The sequence below is a fragment of the Mya arenaria genome, chromosome 8 (assembly GCF_026914265.1).
Source record: "Mya arenaria isolate MELC-2E11 chromosome 8, ASM2691426v1".
In the NCBI taxonomy this organism is placed as follows: domain Eukaryota; kingdom Metazoa; phylum Mollusca; class Bivalvia; order Myida; family Myidae; genus Mya; species Mya arenaria.
In genome coordinates, this window is record NC_069129.1 from 46,592,862 (window position 1) to 46,619,838 (window position 26,977).

Here is a 26,977-nt window from a genome sequence, read left to right on the forward strand (position 1 = left end):
CACCTGCTTCTACGTTCACGCATGGTACCTTCTCGGAAAGCACTCAGGCAATCCCGAAACTAAGGAAATCAAGGACTTAAGAATGAAATATTTCCCTGCATAAACATGATATTCGGTGGGAAAAGGATTAATACGTGTGAGGATATGATTTCTGGATTCGATGCAAGTAAATATAGACATATTTAAACGATAATTTAGGTAACAGCCATATTCAATACAAAAAAATTGTTTAAAAGTTACTTAATGAAAACTTTTCTGGCAAATAAACGGTGTTTTTTGTTAATATTTGCGGGGTTTATTTGAATTTAAATTTCTGGACAATATTCAGGTTATCGGCTCAAAATGGGAGAATGAACGGAACCGGAGGGCATACACTGAAATGATAATCGGCGTTTTTTAATATCTCTATAACAGTGGGTAGCTCTGGATGTTTTATAAATCGTAACTACTTAGTGATCCGGCAAGCTAGAATTTAAGATGTGTTTGGATAATAACATTCAATCCTATGTATCGTTTAAAACCGTGACGCGACAAGCAATTAATTACACTAGCCATCTACTCTGTTTCTTTGACGTGTTTGTGGAAGACCTAACTCATTCGCCCTGGAACATTACCCTGGCGTTGTTGAAGAGATTCAGCAAACGTCTGTGTATGCCTCTTCAGGACACGGACGCACGGACGGACATAATGGGCGTTGTTCTGCCTCGTGAACCATAATGTCACGGAGGAGTATCACCGGTTTTTCGCTGTTTGTAATAATTATATATATAATATATATATATATATATGTGTGTGTGTGTCTTAATGTACTAATACACATTATTTTTTTTTTGTACTACTACAAATTATGTGTCTTATTGTATTACAACACAGGATGTGTAGTATTGTACTACTACACAGTATGTGTCTTATTTTACTACTACACAGTATGTGTCTTATTGTCCTACTACACAGTATGTGTCTTAATGTATTGTAACACAGAATGAGTCTTATTAAATGTACTACCAAACGTCATGTGTCTTAATGTACTACTACACATTATGTGTCTTTATGTACTACAACACATGCATTTGAATGGGAGGGTACACTGATCGTGGAAACGTTAGGGGGAATATAAGTATATATATGCGAGGGAAAGGGGAATGAGCGGGGAGAATAAGAGGGAAAATTGAAAAGGTATTTTGACAGTGAGAGAGATATGAACATTAGAGATGGGAGATGACCTACGGAAAGGGAGATTGAGAATGGAGTTGGATATGAATAGGGTAAAAGGAGAGAGACAGATATTGGATATGAAAATGGGAAGGGTAAAGTGAGGGAAATTACGGAGGGAAGTGGAAGATTGAGAGAAAAAATTGAAACGAGAAAATGAGATTCCAGAAGAAAAGATGTATAGGGTGAGTAAAAGGGGGTAGTAGATATGGAGGGGAGGGTGAGAATAATAAGGGACGGCGGGGGAATAGTGATGCTAAAACGCTAAAAAAACGTTTTAGAAATGTTTCCATATGGGTTTGTGAAAACTTAAACGTTGTCAGTATTTATATTAGCAGATAAATATACAAATCTACGTATTGCAATTTGTGATATGAGATTTGAGTTACCACTTATAGATAATTTAGGGAAATAAATGCATATATCTATCTATTTGTGTTATCTTCACAGTAGTAATCTAAGGTCGGGTTTGCATATTAGTATCACTTATCATTTATAGATGTCCCGAGTCGTTATGATTAATATCTTAAGTCTATAATAATTATCGTGTTTTAACTTAATGAAGTCATAAAAGCAGTGAAAAAATACTTTCTTGCTGGTTCTAACGAACACCTAAATCAAGGTAAACATTATTTTGACGTATTTTCTGTGCATTTTTCGATACAACCGACGTTATACATGTACCATGTTTATCTGTTTTGAGAGGGAATAAGAACAAAAACAACGTAATTGAAAGAAATGTAACGGAGCTCTAAATCAGACAGTATTTCAATTCCTGCATTCTTTTTGAAGAAAATATTTGTTGACAAAAATTAATATATATATATGTGTAAGGTCTGTTACTTGAAAGGTCTGTTAGTTGAATTGATGGTAGCTAAAGGAATACGTTTTCACTCGTATCAACCATGTAAGTGATTCATATATTTCGTATCCATAGATGGAGGTTCACGCAAAGAGGGGTGACCCTGACATTGAAAAGGGTTCCGCTGACGCCACAGTCTACTGTCAGCCATGTGGAGAGGGCGGTAAACGCGCTGTTGCCAAGGGCTTCTGTCAGACTTGCGAGGAGTACATCTGTGCTCCATGTATCGAGTACCATAAACGATTGAAGATTTTAAAGGCTCACGTTTTGCTTTCAAAAGACAAGATGCCGTCCTTCTACCCGTCCACCAAGCAGTCAGCTATCGGCGTCACTGAGTATTGTAAAATTCATCCGAAGGAGATGATCAAGTTTTACTGCCCGACCCACGGAGACCTTGGCTGTGGTGACTGTGTCGTGCTCGACCATCGGTGCTGTAAAATCGATTACATCGCCAAAGTGGCTAAAGAATTTGTCATCGGAAACGAATTCAGAATGCTGGAACCATGGATTAAACAAGAAGACGATATTCTATCTGGGTACATAAGTAATGTCGAAGAGCTTTTGGAAGAGGTCAAGAATCAGTCTAAGGATGAGATCAGAAGCCTGAGGATGTTCCGTAAAGAAATAAACACATACCTGGACCGGCGCGAGAAGGAACTGCTTGACAACCTCCAGAAAGTGAAGACCGAGGATGAAAACGTGCTGACTGATCTAAAGACTGATTATGAGGCAAAGAAATCGGGCCTTGAGGCCTTGAGGACGGAACTGTCTTCGTCTCACGTATCGGTGAACCAGCGGTACGTTGCAGCGAGGAAGCCCAGAAGGTGCTACATGAGACCAAAGACGAGATTGAGAAGAAGGCTGACCTGATGATTGCCCGGAAGCTCCGGTTTACTAAGGACTCGAACACGGAGTGTCTTCTGGGATCGAACATGGGCATGGGAACATTGGACGTTGTGGGAGAGTTCCGTAGGGAAAGTACGTATAAATATAGTTATATACATATCATTTCCAAAGCATATATATGTTGAATTAAAAATCAGGATATTCTCCGTATGCCATGGCCTTAGCGTCGTGTTCTGTGTTCATGTTCACTCATGTTCAACATTACGGAACACAAAGAAATTTGCTTGCCGGTTAGCTTTGCCCATGAATTTAGCTACTTAGCTATTTAGAAACGACCATAGTCAGAGGGCGGCATAGGTATCAACTCTTTGTCATTTCATGTAGGAGTCAAATGATTGACTGATAGTCAAGAGAGCTAGCCAAGAAACCTTTTACATTTACATGCATTTCGTATAAACATTTACCATCAGAATGTGTGTGGTTTACACAGTCGTTAAAACAACGTACGTTTTGTTATTAATCGTATTTTTCATATGCTACATGTTTAACGTACAAACACTGACTGACGTTGATGTCATGTTTCGATGCCATTAGTGCAAATTAAATGTTATCGAATTGTGATTCGTTGTCAAATCATTAAGCTTTCCGACGTATAGTTATGTCGTTGTTATCAAAAGAAAGCATTGGCAGTAATCATTATTATAGATGTTGAGTGACCCCCATATAAGTTTGTAATTATTTGAAATAATTGCTACAGTATTTCTAATGCGTGTATGTAATATTAAGTGACTTTTAAACATAGATATTACCTATTTTCTAACGTTGCAGGACCTTTAGATATGCATAGTGAAACATAGTTCGACATAATGAGGTCATCGACATAACAATTATCGACAAAACGGGTTTCATTAACGGGTTTTGGTCAGCAATTTTAATAAAAAAAAAAAAATTCAGAAAAGTGACGTTATGTTGTTCAGGAACATGTCACGAAAATGTTTCGTTTAAGGAAATCATAGTTAGGTGCATTTAGCATAATGCTAAAATCTTACGATTCTGTATTAAATTACCTGAACTATCTTCTATATTCACTTTCTAGCTTTGCAAAAATGTAAAAAGCGTATAAAATGCATCAAATGTTTTAATATTAAGGTGTTATCCACCTAGGTGGTACGCAGTTTTCGGTGGCTTCATATAAAATACTCTCCAGTAAACAGAGTGGTACGCATTCTTTCAAAATAGTATGTGTTGCTGAAAATTCCGGAAGAAAAGGAAGGATTATTCGGTGCGCATGGCGGAGGGTGGAGGGTTTTATACACGCAGATATCCATATCGTATATGCACGGCCTTGTTATGCCTTGTTGGTTGGCACATTAAATCGCACCGTCCGTCCAACCGGACATTCAGTTGTTCTTGTCCGGTCGGTAACTAAGTTATTCAGCGATGGATTTTAAAATTACTCGGAGCATGTGCCCGGTACATAAATACGACATGTCGCGTGTAAGATCCACATCCCTACTTCAACGTTTAAGGTGACACTTCCATCTGAACCAAAAGCAAATTATGCATAAATACGTACACAATATATAGATGGTGTTGTCCGGCTATTGCTCTAACAAGCACGGAGCATTTTAAATAAGTTGGTACCTGTGTTCAGTGCCTAAAGGTGATGCGCCGTATATAAGAACCACGAATCTATCTCGAAGTTCAATGTCACACTTTCAGGTCATGTAATAATGAAATGCTGCATATACCATATATAATTATATAGTATAGTTTGATGTGCTCGGGTAAACTTATGTACTATGACAGTCAAAAAGGTATTGGCGAATGTTTTTGGCACATTAAGACAACGTGTCACGTTCAAGGCCTACATCATTAACTCAAATGGCAAGGTCAAACTTTCAGGTTGATCATTATAAAATGCTTCAAATATTCACTGAGATAAATTTGGTCATGTCAGGGCTGTAATCTTGTCATGCACTGATACATGTTTAAAATACTTTGTAAATGTGATCTGTTCATAATGCCACACGTCCCCAGCTCCTACTGCAACACTCTTCAACACTTGACGTCAACCATCATCAATGAGGCCAGTACATGCGTAAATGGTTTATTGGTAGTTCTTACTGAATGGAGGCATATAAGTAGCATGCTCTGTAGAAATAAATGGCAATTCGGTGGCATTCGTCACTAACTGTGACAGCTCTTATTCATCTTCATATTTAAAATGATACTGTTCTCAAATTTAAAGGTAGTAAATACACGTAGAAATGCCGTTAAATTTAACCTTTTATGTTTCGAGCGCTGTACTTGTATATTTGGTGCGACAACATTTAATTCAAGAAGACGTTCCAATGCCGTACTTCCATACCTTCCATCACTAGGTCATGCTTTGGAATATTAGATGGTCTACTTAAATTGAAGCAACCTCTTTATTTGTCTGACTTAAACCAATAATAAAAAACAAAGCTCTGTATTGACCGATTGCCCCACATCCAATCTTCCTTGGACACTTTTTATTTAAAGATCGTAGTTTAACTTCAACAATCTTAGATCTGAATAATTGTGTCAAAAAACCAACATTTTTGTTTTGCATGTTTATTTTCAAAACTGGATAAATTTCAAAACATACACAAAAGTAGCAATATTACGAGAATATTATAATTTTCAATTTCCGACAGAAAAAAAATTAAGTGAAACCCTCCTACTGATAAAGAGTGTTTTCATATAAGTTATTTAAGAAACAGCGATCTCAGTGAAAAATGTGTAAAACAGGACTATTCTTTTAAAGTTCATTGTTTAAGGTCAGACTCTGCAACAGTCAACTATTTAATCAAATGATTGTTAAGCACAAACTCCAAACATAACATATGTAATAATTTCTGTGTATTACCGGATCGACGTATTGTTTGTTTACCTGAAACATAGTGTGTTAAAGTTGTAAACTTTTACATAAGGTTTGTACCGTTGTCACGAGCTGAAAGTGAAAAAAATGATCTGGTCCTTTATTTTGTTTCAGTTCCAGTTCCTGAAATTTATACTGTGACATGGAAGGAGGAAGATATCAACGTCAAAACGTCCCTTGACAAGAAGACATGCAGTATCCCCGGCTCCGCCCTGATTTCTCCAGGTCTCGTCCTCCTGAGTGACTGCGGAAACTGCAGTGTCAAACTGGTGGACCTCACCACCCGTACAGTCACCTCCCGCCTCCAACTGCCAGACAATACATGGGGCGTGTGTGTGCCCCGGTGACCAGGCCGCAGTCACTCTCCCGACAAAATCCATGATACAACTTCTGTCGACAACGGGAGGACAGTTGTCTTGTGGAAAGGAAATAAAAGTATCATCTGAGTGTCGTGGTATTGCGTATTACAACAATAGATTTTACGTTTCGTTCGTATCAAATCCGCGTGTTGAAGTGATGACATTGGATGGTTACATTATAAGTACATTTCAAAAATATGATGGAAAACAGCTTTTCCTAAACCCATATTACCTGACTGTGTCAGCTTCCACACCACCGACCCTGTACGTGTCTGACGAAAATACACACACCGTCCTCAAGCTGTCTCTAGACGGGAAGGCCCTACGAGAGTACAGTGACAAGAAGTTCAAACAGCCCGCGTCCGTGGTGGCGGTAGGTCCGGGTCAACTGCTCGTGTGTGGATTTAGCAGTCAGAACGTGATGTTGCTGACGGAGAGAGACGGCAAGATGGCGGAAATACTGGGACAGAAGGACGGATTGACCAATCCCTGCTCTGTGTCCTTCTGTCCTTACAAACGTGCCATAGTTGTCGGGATGTACATTACTGACTCCCCGAGTGTATTTAATGGAAACTGACAGTGTTTCTTTTTCAGTCGTGATTATTCTGTATCTGGCGGAAATTACAATGTATTCAATAAGTTTTGAGCAACTGAATAGTAAATGCAATATTTATGTGAAACAAAAGTGGAATGCGGTATCTGTATCATGATGTTAAATGACATGTTAATATATCTAATACTGTTAAGCGTAATTTGAAGATCCTTTTTGCAATAAAAGGTTAACGAATTAATGTAAGTATTGTATTATCAACACATTTAAACTAAGCATTATTTTAGGTGTTTGTGTTGTTGATTTAAATGTTCAATAAATTCTACTATAAGTGTACAAAACGTTTGCCACATTCAAAATTATATTTAGAAAAAAAAATCAAGAGTATATTATTTCCTCATTTAAAAGTTCAAACTAGGTGTTTCACAAGGTTTTAGATGAAAAGGGATAATTTTCGCTTTCCAATTATAAACCAGTTACCTAATTTTAATGTGTTAAAGCTGACATAACTAAAAGACATTGACATTAAACGTTAACGCAAAGATTTTTAAAATAAGAATAAAACATTTTTAAATGAGAAGTTCCATGTTAACATCCATTCTCTATTTGAATTCTTACAATGTAAAAACCTTTTTTTTTAAATTGACAGTCAAAATGTTTTTACACGGATTATCTTTCCTACGGATTTTGACAAAAGGTTATTGCCATGTTATTTTCACAGTTTATGTAATCTAGTTTTATTTCGACAAAGCATGAAAATAGCTGAATATCGTTAATACATTTTGATTTTCAAATGTGTATGAACAATTCTTTACTCCTTATGAAACACAGTTTAACATTCATTATTGGATGAATGTGGCCATGACGTCACATGTTATCAAATTTGCGATTTCCCCGAGTCCAGTGTCACATTAGGCGTCTCATTATTTCTGGGTGAAGAGGTGAGGGGTCGGGGTATTTCATTTTTTTACGAAAATCCATTTGATATATTGTATGTTATAATACTGTATTATGTAACCAGTTTTCTATATCATCCGTGTACTAATAAATGTGTTTTAAAACATTCAAATTCGTCTTGTTTACAGAACAACTGTCTAACGCGTATTTAAATGATGGATTTTTGAAATTTGAATGTATTTTGCAGAAAACAACCAGCTTACTATGAGTTTACTCATATGTAGTTTACAAGTGGTTATACACAGTTATTGCAGTTTTAATTCCAATGCTGGATTTTAAGGTACATGTTCCTGTATTTGTCTCACCAAAAAGTTATCTGAAAATATGATAAAAACCAAGTTTTATTTTGAGTAATCTGTAAATTACATACCTTATATCATATATTTATACATTGTTAAGCAATGAGGAGTTGACATTAGGGAAAAATAGATGTGAATGCACCAGCACTCTATGCGAAAGATACAGGACCCGAGGACATGAAATCTGAACATTGCTACATTACCAAATAATCTACTTCTCTAACATGCATTTTGTAAATCAAGTCGTGGAAAGCTGATGCTGTTTACACAACAGTTCACCTCAGGAGTCAGTAGAGTACCAAAGGGCAACTATAAACCACTTGGCAAATTCTCTGTAAAGCCATTCTTATTTTTGTTTCCAGAGTTTAAATCATGATCAAGGCTCGGCACAATTCTAGGTGCGGGCGCATTTTTTAGTACTTTTATGCATTTCGGAAAAATAGTTAGGGTAGACCCAAACAACTTATCAACTTGCGTTAAAGTCGATTCTATGAACGTTATAGGATACCATGTAAATAACACACTCCTTTTGAAATCCCTGGTCTCCCCCGACCGGGGTTGTAGTGGCTGCCGTTTTCCTCTCCATATTTGACGTATTTCCGGTCTTCATCGCACGACACGATGCATGGCGTCGTAAATGACAACGGACAAGTCGGACGACGTTCGTTAACTGTGCCACGATCGCGATATTCTTCTCTTATAGGTTTTATTGTTTCAAAATCTGCTGTGCGTAGCCTCTCTCGCTCTTGGTCATAGTGGAATAACCGGGCGAGGTTTATTTGATCTTCCCTGGCCATGCCATACCGGACAGTACGGAAAGTCGAACGTGATATACCTTGACATACCCAACTATATTTGATATGTTTCAGTTCTTGTTTGTTTTCTTCATATTTCAAAGAGAGAAAATGTGAGGCGGTTACGGTTTCAGTGACACGCTCATCGATCTCCCTGACCATCACTTTGAGCTCAGTAACATGAAAGCATTCTACGTTCTCTCTGTGTGGTCGAATGTTTTCTTTTTTGTTAAATGCAGGGTGGGTCATTAAAGTGGATGTTCTGTTAATGAATGTTGAGAACAATACTTCGGCAAAATGTGACACAACAAAATATATAACAATGTTTTGAATATATCTCCAATTGAAGAAGAGACATTTAAGATTGATTCGGATATAGCTGTAATTCAATTAAAGAGATAGTGTTTATTTGGAGATATCGTAAATTGTCTATTTTTCAATTTATTGATCAAAACTTTGGAGCTCTCTTTTATGGAGTTGAAGATGCCTATATGTATAGTTCAGTGTATGTAGATTTGGCATTCCATCAAAAAGTAAGAAGTAACTTGAAGTTGATAATGGTACTATCCCTTTTTTGGCCGCCCTGGTCATTTCTAAAATAATCAGTCATAACATGTACACAAAGTGAACCCTCATGCAAATTAATATATTTGATTTTTTTATAAACAATGCTGTGAATCTCTATTAGCCAAATGGATTAAGCCTCGAACTCTGCTATAAATCTCTCATAGTCAAACAGATTAAACTTCTAACCTGCTATGACTCCTTTATACACAAAAGGGTTAAGCTTCTTACCCTGCTGTGAATCCCTAAAACTAAAACGGATTAAGCCTCTAACACGGCTATGAATCCCTCATACTCAGACGGGTAAAGCTTCTAACACGGCTATGAATCCCCCATACTCAAACGGTTGAGCCTCTAACCCTGCTGTGAATCCCTCATACACAAACAGATTAAGCCTCTAACCCGGCTATGAGTCCCTCATACTCAAACGGATTAAGCCTCTAATACTGCTATGAATCCCTCATACTCAGACGGATTAAGCCTCTAACCGGCTATAAATCCCTCATACTCAAACGGGTTGAGCCTCTAACCCTGCTGTGAATCCCTCATATTCAAACAGATTAAGCCTCTAATACTGCTATGAATCCCTCATACTCAAACGGGTGAAGCCTCTAACCCGGCTATGAATCCCTCATACTCAAACGGATTAAGCCTCTAACCCGGCTATGAATCCCTCATTCTCAAACGGGTTAAGCCTCTAACCCGGCTATGAATCCCTCATATTCAAACAGATTAAGCCTCTAATACTGCTATGAATCCCTCATACTCAAACTGATTGAGACTTAAACCCTGCTTTGAATTTCTCAATCATACGTAAACGGGTAACGCCTTTAACCTTGCTATTAATCCTTCAAAGAGGGACTGATTAATCGTCTAACTGTGCTATGAATCCCTCATACTAAAACGAGTTAAGACTCTAAATCTGCTATGAATTCCTCGTACTCAAAAAGGTTAAGCTACTAAATTAAGCTGCTTAGAATTTCTCGTACGTTCTCAAGCGTTTCAAGTCTTTATTACCCCTGCTATGAATTTTTCATTCTAAAACGGATTAAACTTCTATTCTGCTATGAATCCCTCAAACGGGTTAAGTTTCTAACCATCATAATCACCCTTATGACATTTATTAACAATTTCGTATGCTAATATTCTACATGTATTGGTTTTCCAAATATACATGTATCCTATATTTAGCTGATAACCTCAGTATCACATGCATTCTGCCATACTGTATGACCTGCTTTCGTTGCTATTTTAACATGTAAACACAAACCTATTGCTTCATAATACGGATCATAAGAGTGACATTCTTTGAAGAGGAGTCTGCAAGTTTAAAAAATATGTAAGCTTATAAGTTCTTATATTTGTAGCTCAGATTAATCTAACTTAATGAATTATAAATATCGCAATTTATGATAGTGGTGTCACAGGCGTCTGAATCACTTATTGCCACTAATATGTTGATATTACAAAATATATATATATATACATATACACATATATCAAAGGCACTAAACATCTTCAGATGTGTTGTTTATCTCATTTTATGTACCCAAAATGGTTCGAATCAACATTTTAGTGACAAACACTGATTCAGACGCCTGTGACTGGAGTATAAAAGCAATCTTCATTATGCAACATGAATGTGTATGTGTATGCAAGTTATACACACTTTATCATAATATGCATTTGGGCTTAGCGAAGAAAAACAACCCCCATTTATGATTGGAGACAAAAAATAGTGCATGTTATATACAGTTCATTTATAAGTAAAGTTTTCACTTAAAGAAGAATACTAACACCTTTGAATATCAGCATAAATTGAAATTATTTTTTGACTCATATGATGATTAAATAACATTCAATACATTTTTCGGACACTTAATAAAGAGATGTAATTTTATGAATGTTATATGTTTCATGAATTGGTAAATACTTTCTTTTTCAACAAGAAAACGCGTTGCCTACTTACCTAAATGTAACTAAGGGAGACAAATTTTGATATACTGCAGTATAATTTCACATTGTAGTTATTCATACTGAATTTTATGTTTCATATATAGCTAAGCCTGTAGTACTGTATTTCACTTAATGCTTTGATATGAATAAATAAAAATGTATCTCCCTTTGAGATCTTATAAATCGACACATTCCGCATGTTGCTGTGGTAAATAATCCAACAATGTATCAAACCGTACCAATGGTAATGTGGCTGAAATATTTGAAGGGAGGGCGAACATAAAACGGCCCCTATAGAAATCAGCGCCGATCATGACGACGATGCAAGTATTTTAGGTAATATTCGTGTTATTACTCAGAAAATCATAGCAATTTTGCAAGACATATGATAATTATAATTCTGTTTTAATTCTACATATTTTGAAAATAAGTTAATCGTTTTGTTTGTAACTGCTCATTTCTTTAGAGCGCAATTTTAAGCTACGATTTAATTGGCCGGTTGAAGTAAAACCAATGCAATCTGTACATGTATAGATCCTTCACGTTGGATTGAGACCGCCTCTTTAGTACTAAAGTCTCTTTGATAATGAAATAATACTTCAAATCGCGTGTGATGTTTCTTTGATGTGAGAAGTCGATTGCCAGGCCATAGATTTTGGATATTTCCCGGCTTCAAAATCTTAAATTACTAAGCTCACTTGCAAACAGTTGTATATGTCATGTCTGAGGTAAAAGCATCCTCGGCAGCCAAGCGTGTCATAACATAGTATAGGTTATGATACGCTGGGCAGCCGAGGATGGGGTAAAAGATTACTTGTATACCATCGATTACAATTACAAATTTAGCAGAATTCGAGATGCCTGAACATCGGGTGGAATGGACAGACGTAAAGGGAGCCCAGGATGTAAAAGACGCCCTGAAGGAATGCATCCTGCTGCCCCTCAAGTTCCCCGCCTTGTTCAAGGGCATGCGGGTCCCACACAGAGGGATTCTGTTACTAGGGGTCAGTGCCGGTGACAATATCATGAATCATGTTATTTGTGTGTAATAATTTTAAATAACAATTATAGTCTTAATTGATTCACGTATCAATAGAAATGTGTCTTAACTATAATTTTTAATGTATTATATAAAGTGATGTTAGATATAAACATTTGTGTCGTTCCATTTCTTTAAAGCTGCACTATCACAGATTGAACGTTTTGACAACTTGGAACGAGCAAATTTTTGCGTAAATATCTGCAAACCAGTGACAAAAGACTGCTGACAAAAGATCAGATCGCAGCTTTTCATATTTTCGTCTCAAAATTGATGTTTTATGCATTTTTCTTAAATCGTTAGTAACGGTTTAAGCCATAAAACATTATATTTGGAATGGAAATATGAAAATCTGCGATCTTATATTTTGTCAGTAGTCTTTCATCACTGGTAAGCAGATAAATCTGCGATCTGATATTTTGTCAGCAGTCTTTCATCACTGGTTAGCAGATATTTACGCAAAAAAATGCTAAGTTCAAGACAAAAAAATAAAAAAGGTGGAAAAACGGTAAATCTGTGAGAGTGCAGCTTTAAGGCTCTTCTATACACTAATGTACACGTAACACATCTCTTTAAACGTATGGTAAATCATGAATGGGCGGCATACTTGCAGGCTCCAGGAACCGGAAAGACGCTTCTTGCGCGTGCTCTTCAGACGGAGGCCGGAAGAGACGTCACCTGCTTCTACGTTCACGCATGGGACCTTCTCGGAAAGTATTCAGGCGATCCGGAAGAGTAAGAAAACCAAGTGCTTAAGAATGTAATTTTCCTTTGCTTAATTCTGGTATTCGGTGGTAACAGGGTAAACACGTCAAAAGTAGGATATATGACTTCTGGAATCGATGCAAGTTAATAATTATGTACATATTTAAACGAAAGTTCAGGTAACAGTTATATTCAAATGAAAGATAAAAGTATAAGTTTGAAAGTTACTTAATAAAAACTGTTCTGGCAAACACTGTGTTTCAATTTAGGAAATTGCGGGCTCTATTTTCGGCAGCCCAGTCCCGGGAGCCGGCCATCATATTTCTGGACGATATTGAGGTGATCGGCTCAGACTCGGAGAACGACCAGAACAGGAGTGCATGCAATGAAATGTTGATCGGCTTTTCACAGCTCCAAAACAGTGAGTTATCCTGGGTGTTTTTATAAAGCATAACTACTGAGTACACTATGATCCGGCAAGTTAAAAATGCAATATTCAGGATTTTTAGGTGAATTCCATTCATGCCTATGTTAAAACACTGTGAGGCGACAAGCCATTCAAAGCTCTATTTTATCTACGCCTGTAGTGTTTTTTTTAGATGTGTTTGTGGTAGGCCTCACCCATGCGCCCTGGGCCATTAACCTGGCGTTGTTGAAGCGATTCAGCAAACGGCTGTATATGCCTCTTCCTGACACGGACGCACGGACGGACATACTAGGCGCCCAGCTCCGCTCCATGGACCACACGCTCACGCAGGAGCACCTCCGGTTTGTGGCTGTTTGTCATACATATTCATATCGGTGTATTTCGTATGTTCTGGTACATACGTTTTTCTCTGCACATATTTAAGTTTGAAATAACATTTAAGAATACAATGCAAATCAAAGGGACTAGCATTCATTGGACACCGTTTCACTCTCATCCTTGTAAGCTTTATTAGAAGCAGCGCTAGATGCGAGTTGTTTAGTAAATCAGACATGCTGGAGCCATATAAATCGCATATATAGTCCTAGTAAATTCTAAGAATGTCTCAATATATCATCATGATATAATTTTTATATCACCTATTAATATCACTATGCAGGAGCCTTAGTTCCCGGTGCGCGGGGTTCAGCGGGTCCGACCTCGTAGTGCTTGTGCGTGATGTCGCCATGGAACCCGTCCGCAGGCTCCAGGCCGCCACACACTTTAAAAAGGTGACATTACAGTCATGAAATACTAGTAAATTGGACACTAGTAAACGTAATTCTGTCAAACAATGTGTTCATTATGGGCAGTTTGCAGTATATGGTTTCCATTCGTGTCAAATGTGTTGTTATGTAACCCAAGTTGGTTTTCTTTGTGATGGATTGTATGAAAGAATGTAGGTCACTAAGACACACTATAAACTTGTGCATTCAAAATATAACGTGTTGGGGCAGATCTGCATTGTACAATACTATACTGACACAACAATCGGAGCATCTTGTCCATATTCCTTACAAATTACCTCGAATGTAAGGCAGATTACACAAATTCAAAAGTGATTACAGAGTATTTAATCAAACCATGATTATACCATCTCATACCATTGGCTACTTTCCATCTGTATAGACTTTGAACTTGAATGGTGTGACATAAACATGTCAACCATGCTGGATCTGCTTGATCTACTTGTTTATTTACATTTTCACCACATTTTTCTGTACTCGGTCACCGGTTATGGTTATACTGAGCGGACCGGTAATTAAAACATTTGGAGCTCCTCAGCCATTTTTATCGAAAACAACCTCGGATGTATTTTGGACGGTTTACATACTCAAAAAGAGGTACGTTTGAGTCCGCTGCAAGTAGATCGCGTAGTAATTTTATTTAGCAGTTAAACTTTATGACTTTACGCTTTTGAAATCTTAATTATGTTTGCAATAATATACTTCACTGACAATCAATTTAAACTTAGATCAATAAATACAATTCTAAAACACTGCATGTCATAAATGATATAATTCAAAAATTTACGAACTACTTCAATGAACTGAATACACAGCGGTTACGTTCAACCAATTTTATTTTTCTTATAAAAAGGTAACGCCGTTTAGTACACACGTTGAACTTTCTCCCTATAAACAGTTTTAGGGGACATAAGACACTTGACCCCAGTGTTATCTCGCGTGCAAATTGGTAAATTGACTATACAGAGTATAGGGGAATTATTTAATGGCGTCTTTCAATGCAGAATTTTTATATTTAACTACGCTGCAAGTAGATGGCGTAGTATAAAACCGAATCAAACACAGACTACACAGAATAAACAGACTGTGTGCTGCTTTCTTATTTTTCAGGCAAATTGACGACTGTCTGACACTAGACATAAAGTAAATAGAGACAGGAACTTTGTAATCGTCACCACCATTTTAAGCTTACCAACTTATTTTACTAAAGCACCGGCATATTTCAGAGAAGATGGCCAAGGGATTTCAAACAAACTCACACTGAATATACATGTACTGCCCGTTTCAGGTAAACAAGTCTCAACTAGAGGAGACCACATGCTCCGAGGACGATATGTACATGTACATCCCGTGTGCACCCGATGACCCTGTTGCCATGGAAATGACCTGGACCGAGATTCCAGAACATTCGTTGGGGCCTCTTCCCGTTAACATGGTAATTGATTGTCTTTGAGGCCATAGTTTAGCTCTAATATGTTAACGATCAATCACGATATTTTTCTAAGATATAACATGATGAACCAAGTTAAACATGTTGACTAAGTTTCTTTATGAATACGGCCCTAAATTTCTTCATAAATGTTCATTTCTATAAATTTTATAGTCGAACATGCAACTACAGTATGCTTTTTGGAACATACATTGTATGATACATTTGAATTTACGCTAATTTGGCAAGCGACGACAGGGGGAAATGACGTAGGTTAGAGAGAGGTGGAGGTTGCGTGGCAGCGTTCACATTATATGAAATGTGTCGCACGAGTGTTGAGGAAGAGCAGGTCAAGGCTGTCGTAGTCAGATCGTAAGTATGTATAGATACACGACATTGACGGGAATGACGAGCGAATGTGTAACAAGACATAGGACATTAGTCGGACTGTTGTGGGTTCAACGTAGGACAATCGTGGGACTATCGTTGGAAAGTCCGATTCTGGAGACTCAAATATCAAAGTATATCGTTAAACGGTTGTAGGATGTCGAAGGGCATTGCACGACAGACCTTCAAAATAAGCCTGACGTCATTAAGAAAATACTGAAGTAACATGTTCAAAACTGGAGACTAGAGCAGGAATGTTCGTCACAAAAAACCTGAAATTCGTACGACTCTCCCACAATTGTCCTACAATTTCCCCGAATTTCTGTCGTAGACCTGTTTTATTCCTGTTAATAAAATTGTGAATGATAAACGGACAAACAATGGACACTATGGCTTCCCATTGAAGGAGCTAAAAGGTATTATCGGTATTATATTCACATGTAAGAAAGACCCGTGGTGACATTTGAACTTCACGAATTCATGATTTTTCTTCCCGCCTTTTCTTCACAAATACACTTATTTAACTTCAAAAACTCGCGATTTCAACAATGAAATCGTGAAGTTGAACTGTCACCTCGGTTCCTCCGTACTGGTAAACTTTAAAGCTGCCTGTCTATTTCAGGAGGATGTACTCAAATGCCTTGAGAAAACAAAGCCAACAATTTCACAAGATGAACTACGGAAATTCGACGAGTTTGATGAAAACAAATATTGAATTGCAAAAAGATTATCCAATGTGATAATAATGGACCTCATGTGTTTTCCTCGTTTTGAATCTCAATAATTCCACGAATAGTGACCGTGCAGATTTTCAGATGTTGGGCCATTTCTAGCATATTCCAGAAATTTGAGGAGGAAATAAATCAGAACTAAATGTGGACTCAAGTCTGGAGATACCATTTCATGATAATAAATGTGAGTTTGAATTAACACGGATATGATAATGTACCAAAAATATAAATCCCGAAGATTTAATTGACGAATGAGGGAGACAGCCTTAAGACATTAACATCTATTTTAAGATACTTTCAACCATTTCTGATGCGTATGCCAAGCTCTTAATCCTGATAATAATCAGGAATAATCCTAAATTAGATCATCCCCGAGTCTTAGATGTGTAACTAGACACTAGACATATGTGTACACTGGCATGACTTAACACTAGCAGTAGCAGCACTATGTACACTAACTATATAGTATACAATCGGATACTTGTAATGATAATGATAAGAATACAACGTTATCAACCAATAAAATTGCATAAAGGCAATCTTGAAGTACTGGAATTAGTCATTAAGAATATCAACTTTGCGGGTGTTTAAGGTCCGCTTACTGCCACTCATCCGATCAACACTCCCTTCGTCAGTTTGCGTTGACAATGGAGTAGTTTTCTAAGACAGTTAGATGATCATTTAATAAGATGGCCTAATAATTAACTATTACATATGAACTTCATTGAGACCTGCTCTAATTATCACGTTTCAGTCTCCAAGATGCTTCCAATAGCTGTACATGAACGGCCAGTATATTAATTGAAATTTTGTTTCACTTATGAAATAAATGGATTCCGTTTTGCGTTGGAAGAACTAAGCCTTCTTTTGTAAGCAAGGCCAAGTACCAAAAGACCTCGTACAGGAAGGCCCAGTACCAAAAAGGCCAGGTCCCGAAAGGCCCAGTATTAAAAAGGCCCACTACCAAAAAGGCCCGGTCCAGAAAAGCCTAGTACTAAAAGGGCCCTGTCTAGAAGGCCCAGTAAAAAAAAAGACCTGGTCCAAAAAGGCCCAGTACCAAAGAGGCCCTGATCAGAAAGGCCCAGTACCAAGACGGCCCGTTCCAGAAAGGCCCAGTACAAAAAGGCCCAGTGCCGAAAAGCCTGGTCCAGTACCAAAAAGACCTCACACAGGAAGGACCGGTCCAGAAAAGCCCAGTTCCAAAAAAAAAACGGTCTAGAAAGGCCCAGTGCCAAAATGGCCCAGTACAGGAAGGCCAAGTACCGAAAAGGCCTGGTCCAGTACTAAAACCAAAAATGCCCTGTCCAGAAATGCCCACTACCAAAAAGGCATGGTCCAGACAGGTCCAGTTGAAAAGGGCCAGGGTCCTGAAAAGCCCAGTACACAAAAAAGCCCGGTCCAGAAAGCCCCGATGCAGTAACATGTTGTTTTCATAAACCTATAGAAGCTGACAATCAATTGTTTTCACATTTATGTTTGGAACATCGATTTTATTAATTCAGAAATTGGCATTTTGCATTATATTTGGATTCAGGAATTACATCAACACCTACTAATATATTGAAACATGTAAAATGCATGTCTTTGACATGCATGTGATATGGGCTTAGTATCAACACACAATTAAAAATATTGAATACCAATACGGTTGTTCATTTGAGCTATGAAAATGAATTTTAAAAAAAATCAACAATAACGTACTGTGCATCATCGTGTGGGGAGTGAATGTCGAGTGAATGCCGGTCACTTCTTCACCTTAATGTTACAAAACTGGTTAATAAGAAATAAACAACGCTGTTTAACACCACAGAAAATTTATTTCTTTAAACATGTCTACTGTTACAGGCAAACATATCATACATTGTGTACATAGACGTTAACTAATGCTGCAAAAATACATACAACAATTCATTACACAATGGGGAAATATGAAAGAATATTTACAAACATTAAATGTACTAGCTTTAATAAAACAGATGCATATATATGTATGACTAAGGACTATTATTTTAGTAGCAATATGTATTTGATGAAAAAAGAGAACAAAACTATAATATTTCATAACATCAGAGTTTAAAATGCATGCAACAATCATGCAATGCATTTCACTAATATATTATATCAGACTAGCTTTTTTACAAATATTTTACAAGATACATTTGTGACTTCTCTGCAGTTCATATAATCATATCATTTGAATAAACCAAAGCTGTCACAAGAGTGACAAAAATCCTGAACTCTTAGCCTGGACGCAGAAATGGTAAACTATTTCCATCAACATTTTTGCTTGGTACAAACGTGTTTGTTTAATATATGAAAAGGAGCCAAAAACTCCATCCAACATTGGTGGATTATAATCTAAGTTGAATTTGGCCTGTATTTTGTGTTTAAAGGGACAAGACACCAGATGATACAATGGCAAGAGGGTTTGTTTTTCTTTAATTCAAAAACTTACATAAATTTTATTAACATGTTGTTGTGTACAGCGCATTGAATCTAACTTACTGATGAATCACATCTCAAACAACTATTTGTATTTGCATATTTTTCAACTTCGAAATTTATTGAATCTATTTACCACGTAAATACCAGTTTATTTAAAAATAGAGTTGCATGTCTGTATTAATCATGTGACTTTTACATGCAAAATATTCACACTATAAACTGGGAAACCATTATGGACTATTTTTAAACAGGTAAACTTAGCTGAGAAAGCGACAAAATATTTTTTTAATCATGTATAGTTGTGTATTATTGACCTCATACTAGCTCATATTGACAATAATACACTTGTTTGAGGACATACTGTATTTACCATCAGGTGTCTTGTCTCTTTAACCCATGTACCAAAACTAATTAACATCATTGTACCTGTCATTAAGACCTTCAAGCTCACTCATATTTATACGATGCTTCAAATCCAGCACCTCATGTACTAGCACCGACCACTGGACTTAAAACATGAAATGTGACGCAATCGATGAAAACCACACTGCTGCAAAGATGACGAATAGCGAGAACTCAATAATTCAACACAATGATATTTTAAGCGAGGCTTTGGTTTCATATACTGTCAACCCATAGTGTTTTCACGCTAAATCATTTCACTTGTTTTCTTCGATTGCAGTCACAAATGTATTGTATTTTGCACATGAAATAATTACATTATATTCATGATTTAATAATAAGAAAAAAATGAATTCTCAAAATTTATGCTTTTTAAGTACTAAGTACAAAAACATCAAACACACAATAGTAAATAAATACTTTGAGACCATTACTTTTAATAATAACTTATCACAAATCTGTAAATATCACAGTTAAATTTTTACTCAGCTGTTTGCCATTATTCCAGATCTCTGACTTTTTTTCATTTTCATTTCAAGTTTACACATATTTGAAAAAGAGATTCTAAATTATTAGCTGAGAACCATATGTACAATAAGTTTACATGGTAGTGTACATTAATTGATGGATGTTTAGACACTTGACAAATTGAGTATTGACTGAAATATTTAATTAATTATAAATGTCAAGTGTACAATTCATGTTATTTATATGAGCTTATGTAAATGATGTTACACTGTAGACCTTGTGCTACCCTCTTGTCAATCTTATCAATATGCAGATTTAATTCCAATAATCGATCGAGTCAGGTCCAATTTACCCTATGCTTATAATGTCCAGTTATGTGTGTATGAAGAGCTTCTCCTTGGATCCCTTGAACTAGACTTCCATGATGCAAGGAGATTACTTTTCTACTAACAATCTCCGGTCACATTTCCGTGCACACAATGATGTTTTTCTCCCTCTATATCAGTGTTTAAGTGAGATTACCTCAATAATAAAGGGAGATTACTTCAATATTACAGAAAGATTACTATAATTTTTAAGGGAGATTACTGATGACAATTTAGGGTGAACTGTTCTCCCTGTTTTCTCTTTACATCCATATTTAAAGGGAGTAAACTTCAAGTTCAATATTCAAGGCAGATTACTCTACTACAGTCACATTGAGGATACTTGTTTCTCCCATTGATCAATTATTCAATAGAGGTAACTCTTCTACTGGCCAATCCCCCATTATTGAGGGTGAAATTCCATCCCTTGGTCAACAAACCATTCAATAGAGGTAGCTCTACGACTGACAATTTCCAAACACATGTAGAATAAGATTTTCTCCCTTTGAGCCCTGGAACTTGACGACATCCCTGTACTTGCCGGGCTGGGATGGACAAAACTCCACTGGTAGACGAAGATATTTCTTCCTCCTGCAACAATAATGTGAAGTTGATTTTTTTAATCGTTCTAAAGAATAAAAAGATCTGCAAAACACATTTAGTTTAACATGCACGTATGTAGTGTTTTAAAATGTTAACACATGTTGCACTTTTATCAAAACTGAAGACTTTATCTCATTCACAAGTTGAATACAGACACCCGAACGACAGACAGTGACCATCCCATGAGCTCTTTTGGCCTTCTGGAGCAACAAATTCATAGCAAATAACTCTTACAACAAAATTAATTTATTATTACTCTAATAACAAGAGGCCCACATGCTCTACTGGTATGATTATTTGGTTATATACTGAAGGAAAAAAGGAAAATAACTACTACAATAATACACAACTCTCTGTACATAGTTGTCTCCCTTGGAAAATACTTTTACTTTTGGGCATAGGGAAATAACTTTTACAATAATACACAACTCTCTGAACAAAGTTGTCTCCCTTAGAAAATACTGCGGCGTTTCAAGGGCCACAGCTAACTCAAGCATGGGCTGATCTGGCTGATTTAGAAAGGAACTGAGCTCTCATGGATATCTTATTACTGTACAAGATTGATTAAGATACAATTAAAATTGAAGACTGTAAAATGTTTAAAATAAATTTATAACAAATGCAAACGCATGAACAATTGACACCATCAAATATGCTCTTCTGGCCTTTAACCAGTAGAGCTAAAAACTCTCTAAATAATTTTGCTAGAGAAATCTTTCTCAGACTAAATATACATTCATTGTAAAAAAAAAACAGTGTTTTCAAAATTCATCAAAATTGTTCATTTAAAAAATGCTATCATGCAGTATTCCCCAAGAAATACAATCAGTGGAATTAAATTGAGACATATATATCCCTGGCCGGGGCACTTACTGTATCTTCAGCCTGTGATGTTTCACATAGAAGGGTGGGTGGGGTGAAGTGACCTCTATATCAATATCCTCACGGTGGCTGTTCTTTAACTCCACCTTCAGGACAGTCTTACTCTGAGGCTTCACGGCTGGGAAAATCATTTCATCTTGTGCCAGAACAAGGCCAAACTTGCTGCCCAGCGATCTACAAAATCGTGCCATATTTCAACCATTATCTCCAATAACCTAACAGGGCTTAAAAAATACTTCTACTTCAGGTGTCCCTTAAAGGCCTAGTTTAAGAAATGTTTGGCATGACAATCCCCTGCTGTGCATCTCCTGCTAATTGCACTGATGTCACAGTAGGGGCCAATTTCCTGTTTATTGGCTAAGGGCCATTTAGGGTCCACTTCAATGATAAAATCTAAAAAACTGCACAGCAGGATATTCAGATCAGATATCTGATAAGACAATTAGATTAAGATCAATACATAGATGTTATGTACAATAAACATTTTTTTTTTTAGGGGGGGGGGGGGGGGGGTCACTTATAGAAAGATTAAACTAGGCCTTTAAAAGCTCTCAATACTGATTTCAGGATTAATACTAAACTTTTTTTTATAATTTCTGACTATATGTACGTCACTAAGACTTCAAGGATAGCTACACAATGTTAGTGAAACTTTTTAAACACTTTCATAAACATATTTTAAGCCTGTCAGAATGCTGATTTGATTATCTAGCTGTACTGAGTAAATATCATTAAAATTGGAGTCTTACTTTGGTAGAAGGTTTTCGACATCAATCTTGTCCTTCATATATTCCGGAGTATTTTCGATGCCCTGAAATGCAAACAAAGATTACCCCTTTGCATGTACATATGTTTACTGTTAGCTTTTTTAATCGAAAGTCCATCAAATTTACAATGCAAACAAGTTTTCATTAAAACCTATCAAGAAATCTCATAACTCGTCACCAATGGTTCTGTTTATTGCATGGTATTCAAATGCCAATGATGTGTTTTTTTTCAGTTGATAAAGGGGCATAGCTTAACAATAATTAAAATCCCCCAGAGTAGTTGGGTTTGATACAAATGTGCATAATGGTGCTTGTAACATGTGTACTAAATTTCATGCAAATTGTTTCAGCTATGACCAAGAATCAAGCTTAAGAGATGCAATACTGCTACCCTAAATAAATAACAATTACTCAAATTTTGATTTGAAAAACAAACTAGCTAATCATACATATATAACAAAAGCTACTGTAGAACAGTGTGCTTGACTATATAAATAATTATTTTAGAGGGCAACAATTTGTATTAAGGATAATATGGAGTTATGTTACCTAATTGTGTGATGGTCCTGAACAACTGTGTAAAGTATGAGGTCGACTGAATGAACGTTATTTGAGTTAAGTGAAATACCAATTGCCTAAAATAAATAACTTGACAAAGTGAGCCCTAAATCATTTAACTAGGTTCCGAAGTCAATCGTGGCCATAATTTGTACTTGTATTCCAGACAACTAGTTTGCCAATTTGAAGATCATAAACATGAGCTGCTCACCAATACAAAAGAGAAGGCGAATCAGTGTAATCATTAGTATTATTGATTAAAATTCCCTCAGTACTGCATATAATGATCTTAATGATACATTACACACTGAACTCGACATGATACAGGTCACCAGGAGAGCTGCGTCGTTATGTCATTAACACTAACAAGAGCTTCTATACTTACATCCCCTGTGAGTTGGACCCGTACGAAGTCATGCTTGTTGGAGTGTTTATGTGAAGGAGAGCTTCCACTCGTCTGGAGGTCCCAAAACTGGGTGAAGGTGCCACTGGATCGCGGTGTAAACTGCACACACAACTACAATGTACATGTACATTGTTGAGCATACACTAAATAGAATTCTAAAGAGTCTGGCAATATCACTGGAATGCAGCATAAACTGCACCAACTGTACATGAATAAGAGCACAGTTTATAGAATTTTAGAGGATTTCTTGCAATGGAATGCAGCATAAACTGCACACACTTCAATGTACATCATAGTTGAAGATAATTTAAAGTTTTTTTGGCTTGAGTTTGGCTTGATTGATCAGACATGAATCATTTTAGAAGCCAGAATCAGTGTCTGTATTGCGAGACCAATGATCTTTTTTACTGAATAAAAGTACATATCTCATACACTCGAAAGTGAAATAAAGAATATGACCGCAGATACTGGTACAGTTTTCAGTAAGCCTACCTGCATGTTATCATGTTCTGAGAGTTTTCCAAATTGCTTGGAGAAGTCAAACACCTTGTAGGAAACTCGGAACATCTCCTTAGAAGACTCTGACTTCTGGATATGGAAAATAAACACATCATGTTTACCTAAAGTCAACTATATATACAAGATGTGGATAATTTGTGCTTTCATGCTTTTTATCAAAGTTGACTTTTTAGTAATATGTTAAGGATGGCGGTATGGTTCTAAGTTTAGAAACAATACAATCGGATGATAACAAATGTCACTCATGAAAAGAGGTCAAAGAAATTGTAACAAGCTTAGCTATATAAAAAGACCTGATTTTGAGCAAGCCTGGCAAACAATTAACCAGTGCAGGGCTTTCCAACTTGTACATATTACGAACATTGAAAATGACTTGATGCACACTATTAGAAATCTACTTTAAAGCAAAATTGTGATATCAAAATGGAAAACAAGAACTTCTATAAAGCCTGAACATACACATACCTTTCTGAGGTATGGGGCGGCAAAGGAGGAGAACATCCAGCGGAACTGCTCAATGCCAAGGTTACGCAACTCTAAGGTCATCTCTGATGACTTGCCCACCTGTGTGGCCGGGAACTGGACCAGCGTTTGAGACACCTATGCATGAGATGGTAGACATTATAAATGGACTGGACCAGTGTCTTGAGATACCTTTTCACAAAATGGCATTGCTTTATAGGGCTGATTCATTAGCACTTGGTTAAAGTTTTCAACAAGATTAACAATATCGCTGTTAACTTTCAAAGGTGAATTATTTTATGATATGCTTAAGACAGAGAAAGATAAAACAATTCAAGATCAGAATTTTTAGAATGACTGGCAGAAAAGAATATCAGCCATTTTGAATATATTTGAACTATTTGGGACAAATATTTATATTATTCTAAACGTAAAAAGCATTTAAAAAATAAGAGCGGCGAAAAATGATTTGGACATTTATTTGTTTTGATTTTCTGAGTCAGTGACATTTCAGATCACCATGCTGAATACTTCACTAGGATCACTGTACTTTTCATAAAGATAACTTTACAAGCATGACAATGCCGTGTGAGGTTTGACAACCAAAACATTATATTATATGCATTATGCTTTTACTGTATGGTAAGTTCAACAATTAAATTCATGGATGAATTTGACCTGGCTGCTGAAGGGCTGAAACAAGCTGATTTCAAAAGGGGTTTAGGGGAACCATTAGGCTTTGAGTGGGGTGAAATTTCCTTTTTAGAAAGTCTTGTGAAGGTTCTCCTGGCTTCAAATTGGAAGCAAACTGCGGTGTCAAATCTAACAGCAAATGAATTAACAGTTACTTTTTTATCAGTTAAAAACATTTTTATTTTTTGTGTGTGTGTGTCTGTGTGTGTGTGTGTGTGGGGGGGGGGGGTGTCTCTAGAGTCATCAGACCTACTGCAATCCGCTGACAAATCTCAGGGTAATTTTATTGGAATAATAATGAGCAATGTCAAAAAAAAATTGTACCTCAAGATTTCCGAGCCTGTTAGTGCCCAGCATAGCCTGTGGAAGGTTGGAGCTAATGGGTACCAGGCTGCGGTCGCCAGGCTTGGGCAGGTCCTCTCGCGACAAAGGGGTCATGTCTTGTCGAATCTCCACCTTCACCTCCTGTTAGGGGACATGTAAGCTGATGGTTATATTAATTTAATGTTGCTTTTATCGTTGATGATGATAAAACAAGATCCAAAAGTTCTAAGCAGTTTTTATTAGTTTTAAAATCTGCGTTATAGTGTATTAAATTATATGGAATTAGAACATTACAGAGCTAACACTGAGCAAAAACCAACCCTTGAATGTGTTTTTTTCTTTCTTAGTCAAACAAGGGGCATAATTCAAAAATTACTAAAGCAAGTTTGATGGGATTTGTTATACATTGGTGAATGTTCTCTGACGATAACAAAGTTTAATAAGAATATCTTGTACGATTTTTGAGTAATGCCTAGGTGAATTTGTACAATGATGGTGATGACTCCGGACAAGACCAAGCTCCATGTATGATAACACCACAAATTCAAGCTTAAACTATTTGACCATTCATCTAAATGGGAATCAAACCCGGAAATCTGATCCAGAATCTGATATGCTTACAACTCGATGATGAAACAACCTTTAAAATTAGATGTAAATAAAGGCAATACCCCGCTTACCTTCTTAACGCCAGCGGATGTGACAATGACGTGGCCTGACCATGGAAGGGTGTTGAGGTTCTGCGAGACATGCGAGGAAGGGTAGACCTTCACCTCAGCATTCTCACGCGGGGAAATTGTCCCGCTGTCAGGAATTAGGGACAGCATCTTTGCCGGCCATGACAACTCAAATCTGCACAGTGGGGATTGGCAATCAATAACAAGCAGCTTAGTTAATATAACAGGAGCAATTTATAAGCTTCTCCCCCTCTAAACAATTAAAAATCTTGAACCTCATTAAGTTTCTTAAAGATTTGAAGATACCACTCGAAAATTAATTTCCCTAACCAGCTTTCAAGCGCTACAAGTATATTTTTCCCATAAACAAGGGCAATTATAGACGATTCTAAAGATACATACACTTGATATTTCAAAGCAAAATTATCTCTTACGCAACTTCTTCTTTTCTGTTATGGTTATAGATGTAAAACTTTTCATATTCACTGCTGGATGGCACTGAAAAATTAATAAAGCAAATGTTGTTAAATCTGAACTTAACAATTGACAACTATGAATACACAGTTAAATCGGAACGTAACTATGGACAACTATAAATA

At 36.7% G+C, this 26,977-nt stretch overlaps 3 protein-coding genes across 6 annotated transcripts in view; 2 read left to right on the top strand and 1 right to left on the bottom strand.

Annotated features, from left to right (window-relative positions):
- The first annotated feature begins 1,211 nt into the window (after positions 1 to 1,211).
- LOC128244265 (E3 ubiquitin-protein ligase TRIM33-like) lies at positions 1,212 to 2,944 on the top strand. The gene is made up of 2 exons (XM_052962282.1): positions 1,212 to 1,307; positions 2,150 to 2,944. The coding sequence occupies exons 1-2, from the start codon at positions 1,212 to 1,214 to the stop codon at positions 2,942 to 2,944; spliced, it is 891 nt and encodes a 296-aa protein (XP_052818242.1).
- A 7,603-nt stretch (positions 2,945 to 10,547) lies between these two features.
- On the top strand, positions 10,548 to 18,502 carry LOC128242924 (vacuolar protein sorting-associated protein 4-like). 3 transcript variants are annotated; one of them, XM_052960360.1, is made up of 9 exons: positions 10,548 to 10,687; positions 11,573 to 11,640; positions 12,151 to 12,308; positions 12,957 to 13,078; positions 13,318 to 13,469; positions 13,648 to 13,816; positions 14,134 to 14,245; positions 15,549 to 15,695; positions 16,699 to 18,502. In XM_052960360.1, coding segments are annotated over exons 1-9 (1,023 nt in total). In that variant the 5' UTR covers positions 10,548 to 10,685; the 3' UTR covers positions 16,792 to 18,502. The 3 variants fall into 3 exon arrangements, with proteins under 3 accessions (XP_052816320.1, XP_052816321.1, XP_052816322.1); XM_052960361.1 differs by having other exon boundaries at positions 12,154 to 12,308; XM_052960362.1 differs by lacking the exon at positions 11,573 to 11,640 and having other exon boundaries at positions 10,572 to 10,687.
- Positions 18,503 to 18,604: 102 nt separating this feature from the next.
- Positions 18,605 to 26,977, bottom strand: part of LOC128242923 (uncharacterized) — a 47,982-nt gene continuing 39,609 nt past the window's right edge. For both annotated transcript variants that reach the window (XM_052960359.1, XM_052960358.1), the window contains exons 40-48: positions 26,813 to 26,876; positions 26,382 to 26,553; positions 25,702 to 25,842; positions 24,688 to 24,822; positions 24,196 to 24,291; positions 23,683 to 23,814; positions 22,722 to 22,783; positions 21,964 to 22,146; positions 18,605 to 21,078 (exon numbers count right to left, since the gene is read on the bottom strand). In XM_052960359.1, coding sequence (XP_052816319.1) covers positions 20,946 to 21,078; positions 21,964 to 22,146; positions 22,722 to 22,783; positions 23,683 to 23,814; positions 24,196 to 24,291; positions 24,688 to 24,822; positions 25,702 to 25,842; positions 26,382 to 26,553; positions 26,813 to 26,876 — 1,118 coding nt within the window. In that variant the 3' untranslated portion in view covers positions 18,605 to 20,945. The remainder of the gene's footprint in view (positions 21,079 to 21,963; positions 22,147 to 22,721; positions 22,784 to 23,682; positions 23,815 to 24,195; positions 24,292 to 24,687; positions 24,823 to 25,701; positions 25,843 to 26,381; positions 26,554 to 26,812; positions 26,877 to 26,977) is intronic.

Coding starts and splice junctions, on each gene's coding strand:
- LOC128242924 (XM_052960360.1), top strand. Junction 12,309..12,956: donor GAGGGATTCTGTTACTAGGG/GTCAGTGCCGGT, acceptor GCATACTTGCAG/GCTCCAGGAACCGGAAAGAC. Junction 13,079..13,317: donor TATTCAGGCGATCCGGAAGA/GTAAGAAAACCA, acceptor GTTTCAATTTAG/GAAATTGCGGGCTCTATTTT.
- LOC128244265 (XM_052962282.1), top strand. CDS start 1,212: ATGGGAGATGACCTACGGAAAGGGAGATTGAGAATGGAGTTGGATATG. Junction 1,308..2,149: donor TGGATATGAAAATGGGAAGG/GTAAAGTGAGGG, acceptor TCGTATCCATAG/ATGGAGGTTCACGCAAAGAG.